The sequence below is a fragment of the Vulpes lagopus genome, chromosome 10, assembly GCF_018345385.1.
Source record: "Vulpes lagopus strain Blue_001 chromosome 10, ASM1834538v1, whole genome shotgun sequence".
Classification (NCBI taxonomy): Eukaryota; Metazoa; Chordata; class Mammalia; order Carnivora; family Canidae; genus Vulpes; species Vulpes lagopus.
This window is the reverse complement of record NC_054833.1, coordinates 41,108,258-41,118,037: the sequence shown is the minus strand read 5'-3', so window position 1 is coordinate 41,118,037 and position 9,780 is coordinate 41,108,258. Positions and strand designations below refer to the sequence as shown.

General features: G+C 51.5%; 1 protein-coding gene across 1 annotated transcript; it reads left to right on the top strand.

Moving 5' to 3' along the window:
- Positions 1 to 3,313: 3,313 nt before the first annotated feature.
- On the top strand, positions 3,314 to 5,513 carry UPK2 (uroplakin 2). The gene is made up of 5 exons (XM_041772954.1): positions 3,314 to 3,389; positions 4,038 to 4,169; positions 4,320 to 4,458; positions 4,692 to 4,762; positions 5,129 to 5,513. The coding sequence occupies exons 1-5, from the start codon at positions 3,314 to 3,316 to the stop codon at positions 5,263 to 5,265; spliced, it is 555 nt and encodes a 184-aa protein (XP_041628888.1). The 3' UTR covers positions 5,266 to 5,513.
- The last annotated feature ends 4,267 nt before the right edge of the window (positions 5,514 to 9,780 follow it).

Genomic DNA, 9,780 nt, shown 5'->3' with positions numbered 1-9,780 from the left:
CACTGAGTCACCCAAGCTGCCCTGCATCTTTATTTTAAAGCATTTTTACACCTGTCACATCTCACTAGATGGCAGGAAAAGGAACAAGTCTTCCCATTTTATAGGTGAGACAACAGAGGTTCAAAAGGACTTGCCTGAAGTCACACGGTATCACTTATCAGCAGGAGGACAATAGTCTCCAGCAAAAGCTCACAGGCCCATGGAGTCTAGTGGACACGTTTCTGGCTGACCGGCAAGCAGAAGGGTGACGTTGTAGAACAAGAACCACTAGCATACCAGACAGACCTGGGTTCTGAGATCCTCTGGCTACAAAGCTACCACAGTTCAAGAACAAATACAAAGCACCGTAGTTCAGAAAGACTAGGTCAGTGTCAGGAGCCCATCTTCTAGTCCAGGCAGGATAGAGAGATTAAGAACTCCTTGGAGGCAGAAACTTATTTTGCCTTTGTATACCTGGTGCCTAGCGCAGTTCTGGCACTTTTTTTTTTTTTTAAGATTTTATTCATCCAACCATGAGAGACACAGAGAGAAAGGCAGAGACACAGGCAGAAGGAGAAGCAGGCTCCATGCAGGGAACACGACATGGGACTCGATCCCCGGTCTCCAGCATCACGCCTTGGGCCAAAGGCAGTGCTAAACTGCTGAGCCACCCGGGCTGGCCTAGTCCTGGTAGTTAATACATGTTTGTTGACTTGGGTATGGGACTTGGAAGGAAGGGAACAGAAGAGGAAACTTGAGTGAGTTTAGAGTCAAGAATCCAAGGGAGAGACAGTCTAGAAAGTGTGAGTCCAGGAGAGACACCCCAGGCATTTGTGGTCCTGGTTTCTTTACTCTAAGCCACGAGGACATCCTCCAGAGGCACGGGGTGCTGTGGCTTTAAATGACTTCAGCGTGTCAATGAATCCGCTCTGCTAAAAGAGTTATCCTCTTGCTCCTGCGCTTGGCCTCCCCCCTCCTCGCAGCTCCCCAAACCCTTCTCGGCCGCTGTGATGGGATAATTAGATGCGAGAGCTCAGCACAGATGATGCTCCAGTTGCTTAGCAACTAATGGTTTCCATGGAGACCGCAAAGCACAGCCTCCAGAGCAGCCAGTGAGCAGCTCGGCAGGGCAGGGAGAAGACGCAACTCTCAGTTCCTCCAGAAACCTGGGGAGGGCCGGGGTGGGGAAGGGGGGCTGGAGGCAAAAGGGAGGGCTTAAAGGCACAGGGCCCTGTAATCCCTTTAAAATCTGGTCAGAGCTCTGCCCTGCCCTACCCCACTCTGTCCCACTTGTAATTTCAGATGGGTGGTGGGCTTAGGCGCGGACCGCCACAACCACCCTGCAATAAACTCAGCCTCTTCTTTCTGCTTCCTGGTCTGTGACTGCAATGGGAAGAGATACCTCCCAAGCCCAAGCGTAAACATCCTCCCAGGTTAGTGCTGGGATTTGAAGAGCACCAGAAGACCGCCTCACCCCCTAGGATGCCACCACCCAGCTTGTCCCTTCTCTCCAAAGTTCTCCTCACTGTGCAAATGGTCCTCTTTCAGTTTGTAGAATGAGGATGTAGGATCTGATCAGATAAAGGACAAAAGCCAAGGTGCAGGAAAAACAGAATTCAATTCTTCATCCCAAGACAGCCTATGTGGGGAGACTGGGGGAAAACACCTGCCCCTAGTCTCCACCTAAGAGGAGCCAGTGTGTGTGTGTGTGTGTGTGTGTAGGGGCATACGGTACAGAGCATGTGGCTATTCAGTGTGGGCCTCTCAGACTGGCATCCATCGGCGTTACCTGGAAGCTCATTAGAAATGAAGACTTTCAGGCTTCACCTAAGACCCACTGAATCAAACTGCGTCTCAACCAGAGCCTTAGTGATTCACAGGCACAGTAAATGTGGAGAAGTGCTGGTCTAAGACCCTCCTACCCTCTGTTTGGGAACCCCTGAGTTCTCTTTCTAATTTTTAAAAAAGATTTTGTTTATTTATTCATGAGAGACACAGAGAAGCAAAGACATAGGCAGAGGGAGAAGCAGGCTCCCTCTGGATGCAGGACTTGATCCCAGGACCCCGGGATCACACCCCGAGCCAAAGGCAGACACTCAACCACTGAGCCCCCGGGGCATCCCTGGGTCCATGAGTTCTATCTTCACCATCACCCCCTGATCACACTCCCAGCTTGAATCTCCCCCTCCACCCTGGGGGTAAGGACGAAACCCCACCCACCCCTCATTTCCTCATGGGACCCTGGCCCTTCCCTGGACCAGGGAAGACAGGATGGTTCATGATTCAGAGACATACATCAGCACTCCCTGTGCAGCTCTCGGCCTCTCCTGGCCAAGCACCCCACCTTCCACAAGTGACTCCTTCTGAGTCTGTTTCCACATCTGCAAAAGGGACCCAGTGATATGTCCAGCTCACGATAGCTGCAAGGATAAATATGTTGGCACATGCCCTGTGCCCAGAGTGGATACCTTCTCCTTGTTGCTCTTTGCTTTCCGCTTGCAACTCCTCCCTCACTTCTGTCTGACTGAGCACAGGGGTGGGGGTGCAGTTGGAGGAGTTGGGTCTCTTTTTCTTTTCTCTTACCAGGTGTCTCTCCTCTCTTCTCAAGCAGCTCGACAATGGTTGCTGACCAAGGCTGACGGTGCCCCTCCCCCGTCTCTCTGAAAGTCTTCCCTAACATCCCTTCACCCTACTCTCCAGAAGAATCTGAAGCCCCACACACTCTCTGGCGCCAGCACCCTTAGGCCCCTCCCACAGCAGCAATATCTGGGCCTTGGGGGACACCCCATGAATTGGAACCCTTGGCTCTGCTGACGCCATTCCCCTACTACCAGCTTCAATTTCCCTCCCATCCTTGCCCGGCCGAGGCCCTGTCAGGAGCTCCCTGCCCTGGCATCACTCCCCTCTTCTGGCATACCAGGGCAATCTCAGAACTTGTCCCCCTCCTGGAAGACTCCCACTGTCTGGGGGAGCAGTCCTCTATGGGCCATGCTCCAGACACAGGGGCAGACAGGAATCCTCAGGCCCTAACATGTGGGAGTTTCAGAGGAAGGGGTGATTTCCACCTCCACCTTAGTTACCCTGAGCCTCTGCAGCTGACTAAGCCATCAAGATCCAGCCAGGGCATCCCCACTTCTGGCCTGAAAGCCGGCTCCCCATCCTGAAAAACCTGTCTGGGGGTCTGCCCTGAGGCTGTAAGACCCAAAGGGCAGGTTGGACAGGATTCCCCTCCAGCCACTCCCACCCCAAGACAAAATCAGCCACCCCAGGGGCCCGGCCTCACTTGCCTCCGGAAGCCAGGAAGCCACAGCCAGTTCTAGCTCCTAGCCCAGCTATGGCCTCCCTGCTGCCCGTCCGGACCTTGCCCTTGATCCTGATCCTGCTGACTGTCCTGGCCCTGGGTGCTGCAGGTCTCTGCCATCTCTGGTGGGCTGTGGGGAGGGCAACCAAGGCCTGCACAGGATGCACTGTGCCCTCCGGGGCTCTCAAAGAGGAGCTAGTCCAGCCAGTTGGGGGTGGAGGGGGTGGAGGGCCGGTGATTGCAGTGACCAGGCATCAGTCAGCCTTTAAAATTTTTTAAATTTACTTATTCATGAGAAACACAGAGAGAGAGAGTGAGAGAGGCAGAGACACAGGGAGAGGGAGAAGCAAGCTCCCAGCAGGGAGCCCGATGCGGAATCGATCCTAGGACCCCAGGATCACGCCCGGAGCCAAAGGCAGATGCTCAACCACTGAGCCACCCAGGCGTCCCCCAGGGCACACTCCTGGAACTCTTTCAAACCCAGGAGGCAGAGAGACATGGGGAGCACCCAAAGCTAGGAATTGGGGTAAGGTTGGTGGCTGCCCCCTCCTGGCATCCGGAGCCAGTGGCGAGGGGGACCGTCCAGCTTCTGCAGCCCAAGCCTGCCACCTGGTGGTCACACAAGCAAAGGCCCGTGTCTGCCAGCGAGCGGTAGAGTGGAAGGGGAGGTCTCCGCACCCTTCGAGGCGGCCCCCAGATCTGATGGTGGGGAAGGGGATTGGTTGCCCCCACCCCGAACTCCCTCTTGGCCCCCCAGACTTCAACATCTCAAGCGTCTCTGGTCTGCTGTCGCCGGCGCTAACGGAGAGCCTGCTAGTTGCCTTGCCCCCCTGTCACCTCACAGGGGGCAACGCCACACTGATGGTCCGGAGAGCCAATGACAGCAAAGGTTTGCTACCCCCTCCCAAGGTGGCCCCTTAGTCCCTAGAGGCCCCTCCCCAGGGCACCGCCAGCACCCCATCTCCCACTCCTGCCTTCCCCCTCTCCTTGGGGCCTCCAGACACACAACCCTCACGTCACTCCCTGATTTCCTGCCCAGTGGTGAAATCTAGCTTCGTAGTGCCTTCCTGCCGTGGGCGCAGGGAGCTGGTGAGTGTGGTGGACAGTGGGGCTGGCTTCACAGTGACCCGGCTCAGCGCATACCAGGTGACAAACCTCGTGCCAGGAACCAAATACTAGTAGGTACCAGATCCAGGCCTAGAATCCCTGGGGGAGGGGGTGCAGGGAGAGAAGATGGGTGCTGACAGTTGGTGGTGGGGAGGGATCGGGTCAGTTTATGGTGAAAAAGTGAGGACACAGCTGAAGGGGTCAAGGACTGTTCCCTGGATGCCTGGGCTCCCTCTCTCTTTTCCCAAGGCCCAGATGATCACTGAGGAGTCTCTCCTCTCTCTCCCAAACCCCACCACCAAAGCATTTCCTACCTAGTGAGGAAGGGGTCGTCCACCGAGTCCAGTAGAGAGATCCCAATGTCCACGCTGCCTCGTAAGTGATATCAGGGCCCCCAAATCTTCCCTGGCCCTCCCACCCCATCCCCCATAGTTGTCCCTCCCTGTGCTCCCTTAGTTTCTTTGCTCACCCGGATCCTGAGCCTTTGGCGTTTTACCTGCCCGTTGACTCATCTCCTACACTAAAGGTCCTACGTGGGTAGGCATTGTGTCCAATTAATTTCTGTATCTTCAGTGACCAACATGGGAGATGCTTCATAAATGTTTACCTGATGGATGTGTGGATCAGTTGACTGGTTGGATGAATAAATAGATGGAGGACAGCTGGAGGAGACAGAGTGCCTGGGGTCGGGATGGGGGCTCCTCCTGCCCACAAAGGCCTCCCCCATCTCTCTTCTGACAGGAAGGCAGGCGGAATCCATTGGGCTGGGAATGGCCCGGACAGGGGGCATGGTGGTCATCACAGTGCTGCTCTCGGTCGCCATGTTCCTGCTGGTTTTGGGCCTCATCATCGCCCTGGCCCTGGGCGCCCGAAAGTGAGGAGGCCAGCGCCAGGCAGCAGGCCTTCAGGAAGCCCAGGACACGGTGCATTTCCCCAGCCCACGGCTTTGCCCTTTGTGCCCACTTCCTCTCCTGTGCCCACTGCCTCTCCTGCTCTCAGGCCTCAACCATGGGGCTTTGGCTTCTTGGGTGCCTTCACCTCTCCTCCCCGCCCCTCTCTCACTGGAGCCTCACCTCCCAGCACTCCCTATAATCCCCTCAGCCCACTCCTGTCAGAATCAGAATCAATGCTCCTCCCACATCACCTCCTTAATTACCACCCGACCCCCTGCCAAGAATTCACCCTTCCCTCAGTGCAGTGCCAGAAGTCCCCTCAATAAAGTGTGATGCCACATCTGCCCTGTGTTTCCCTTCTGTGAGCTCCACCTGGATGGGGACAGGACCTACATCAGGCAGCAGAGGCTCCCAGGCCCCTCCCTGCCCCACAACCCAGAGCTGCTTCCCCGAAGGAGGCAGGAAGGCCCAGATGAGATTAGCAGCAGGAGTCAAGAGTTCTCAGACCACACCTGGGCTGTGGGTTTTGCAACCTTCTGTCGTCTGCAGCAGGCAGCAGGCCACCCTCCAGGGCCTGGTGCCCTCTGTGGGAGGGTCTAGAGGCCAAAGGTCTTGGGATATTGGGAGAGCTAAAGGAAGTCCTGGGGAAAGGGGTACAGGCTCTGACTGGGGACAAAGAGGGCCACCAGGGTGACACCTTGGACAGGGTGCTGGGGATGGGAGAAGTGGAGAATAGGCTAAGGGGCCTGGAGGAGGAAGCAGAAGTGAAAGAATCCTGGGTGCAGGAGAAACGAGAGTGGTACAAGCTGGTAGCTGAGGGAAAAGAACAGGAGTGGTCCCCTTTCCCGTACATATCCCTTGTAAGGATCAGTGACCTTTGTATTGATCTTAGGGGAGACACCAGGATCTTTAAGGCGACAACTGTCAAGACCAGGTCTCTCCTTTAACTGCCCCTCTGTTCTCACTGTGTTCTCTCTGATGTCCTGTGTTCCTTCTTGCCTCAGGGCCTTTGCACAGACTTTCTCTCAAATAATCTGAGAGAAAGAAAAGAAAAGAAAAGCAAGAGAGGAGATGAACACTAGAACCTTCTTTGTCTGGGTGGGCCTAACAGAGCTAAGGCCTGAAGTCAGGAGAGACTGGCAGGGAGATGTGCCCTGCGGAGAGAATGGTCTGGACTGTGCTTTGCCGCCTAATCACACCAGCCAAGGGGACATGAGAGCCCAACCTCAGGCCGGGGGAAGAGCATCAGACTAGGAGCCAAAGTTCACTGCACACTGGATTCAACCAGGGGACTTTAAAAAACTCCAACACGGGGATCCCTGGGTGGCTCAGTTGTTTGGCACATGCCTTTGGCCCAGGTGCAATCCTGGAGTCCCAGGATGGGGTCCCACGTTGGGCTCCCAGCATGGGGCCTGCTTCTCCTTCTGCCTGTGTCTCTGCATGTCCCCTCCCCCATCATGAATAGGTAAATAAAATCTTTAAAAAAATAAAAAAGATAAAAAATTCCAACACCTAAGCCATACCCCACACCAGAATCAGAATGACTGGGGTGGCAACCAGACATTAGTATCTTTTCAAGATCCCCAGGAGGTTCCTATGTGAGCTGAAGTTTGGAACTTATCCATATAAACGTTTTTTTTAAATTGTGGGGAAATATACATAACATGAAATTTACTATTTTAATCATTTCTGTACGTTCAGTTCCGTGGCATTAAACACATTCCCATTGCTGGGCGACCGCCACCAGCATCATCTCCAGAACTTTTTTCAGTATCCCAAAGAGAAATTCTGTACCCATTCCCTCCTCCTGCCAACCCTTATCAACCACCATTCCACTTTCTGTCTCTACGAATTTGGCCCTTCTAGGTATCTAATTAAAGTGGAATTGTGCACAATTTGTCTTTCTGTGTCTGGTTTATTTCACCTGGCACAATATTTCCTAGGTTCATCTGTGTTGTGGCCTGTGCCTGAGCATTTTTTAAATTTATTTTTAAATTCATTTTTAAATTCATTTTTAAGGCTAAATAATATGCCATTATATGTAGAGAACACATTCGTTTATGCATTCACCTGCTGATGGACATTTGTGTTGTTTCCACCTTTTAGTTATTGTACAAACATCTGTTCAGGTATATGCACTCAGTACTTTTGGGTGTATACCCAGAAGTGGAATGGCTGGATCATGTGGTGATTCTGTTTAATATTTTGAGGAACCAGGGGATCCCTGGGTGGCGCAGCGGTTTGGCGCCTGCCTTTGGCCCAGGGCGCGATCCTGGAGACCCGGGATCGAATCCCACATCAGGCTCCCGGTGCATGGAGCCTGCTTCTCCCTCTGCCTGTGTCTCTGCCTCTCTCTTTCTCTCTGTGACTATCATAAATAAATTAAAAAAAAAAAAAGAATACCCTTTTTTTTAAAAAAAAAATTTTTTTTTTGAGGAACCGTTATACCATTTTCCACAGACCCGCACCATTTTACATTCTCACTGGCAATGTACCAGGGTTCTAATTTCTCCATATCCTCATCAACTCTTATTATTATTTCCTGCATTTTGTTATTTATTTGTTTTTATGATAGCCATCCCAATGGATGTGAAGTAGTATTTCTTTATAATTTTCATTCGCATTTCCCTAATGATTAGTGATGTTGAGAATCTTTGCATGTAGTTATTGGGACATTAGTATACCTTTTTTTTTTAAGATTTTATTTATTTATTCATGAGAGACACAGGCAGAGGGAGAAGCAGGCTCCACGCAGGGAGCGTGACGTGGGACTTGACCCTGGGTCTCCAGGATCAGGCCCTGGGCTGAAGGCAGCGCTAAATCACTGAGCTACCCTGGGTGCCCTAGTACACCTTCTTTGGAGAAATGTCTATTCAACTTCTTTACTTTCTTTCTTTCTTTACTTATGAGAGAAAGTGAGTGACGGAAAAGTCAGAGGGAGAAGCAGACTCCTGGCTAAGCAGGGAGCCAACAGGGGTTCTATCTCGGACCCATGAGATCATGACCTGACCAAAGGCAGATGCTTAACCGACTAAGCCACCCAGGTGCCCCTCTTTGCCTCTTTTTATTTTTTTAAACTGAATCTTTTTAATTAATTAACTTATTTATTCATGAGAGACAGAGAGAGAGGGAGAGAGAGACAGAGACACAGGCAGAGGGAGAAGCAGGCTCCACGCAGGGAGCCCAACACGGGACTGCATCCCGGGTCTCCAGGATCATGCCCTGGGCTGCAGGCGGCGCTAACCCGCTGAGCCACCCGGGCTGCTCTGCCTCTTTTTAAATTGAGTGTATGTAAAAAAAATAAAAAAAATAAAATAAAATAAAAATAAATTGAGTGTATGTGTGAATTGTAGTTCTTTATATATTATGGATAGTAATGTCTTATAGGATATATGACTTGTATGATAAAACATTTTTAAATGGTAGACTGATTTGAAAAGGCCTATTGAAGAGCAAATGTATTACAATAATTTTGGGGGGGCAGTCCCGGTGGCACAGCGGTTTAGCACCATTGCAGCCGGGGTGTGATCCTGGAGACTCAGGATCGAGTCCCACGTCAGGCTCTCCACATGGAGCCTGCTTCTCCCTCTGCCTGTGTCTCTGCCTCTCTCTCTCTCTCTCTCTCTCTTTCTCTGTCTCTCATGAATAAATAAATAAAATCTTTTAAAAAATAATTTTTTGACAAAACAAAAATGAAACACCCATATGGAAAAATTTTGGAAGTATATACGCCAAAATGCAATTACTATCTCTGATTGATACAAAGAATGATTTTTTTCTTTATTGTTGCTCCTTTTGCATTTTTTTAAAAAGATTTATTTATTTATTAATGAGACACACACACACACACACACACACACACACAGAGGCAGAGACATAGACACAGGCAAAGGGAGAAGCAGGCTCCCCACAGGGAGCCAGATGCGGGACTCTATCCGGCATCCTGGGATCATGACCTGAGCCAAAGGCAGGTGCCCAACTGCTGAGCCCCCAGGCATCTCTCCTTTTGTGTTTTCTATATTTCCAAGTTTTCTGCTTCAAGCATGTTTTTTTTTCTATTTAAGTTCTTAAAAATTGTTTTTAAAGATTTTGTTCATTTATGAGAGAGAGTGCATGCAAGCTGGGGAGGGACAGAGGGAGAGGGACAAGCAGACTCCCCGCTGAGCAGGGACCCTGATGTGGAGCTCCATCCCAGGACCCTGAGGTCACAGCCTGAGCTGAAGTCAGATGCTTAACCAACTGAGCCACCCCTTATTTTATTTTTTTAAAGTAATCTCCACACCAATGTGGGGCTCGAACTCAACCCAGAGGGATCAAGATGCTCTACCCACTAAGCCATCCAGGTAACCCAAACATAAATTATTTTTACAATTAGAGAAATTAGGGACGCCTGGGTGACTCAGTGGTTGAGCAACTGCCTTCGGCCCCGGGCGTGATCCTGGAGTCCCAGGATCGAGTCCCACATCGGGTTCCCTGCGTGGAGCCTGCTTCTCTCTCTGC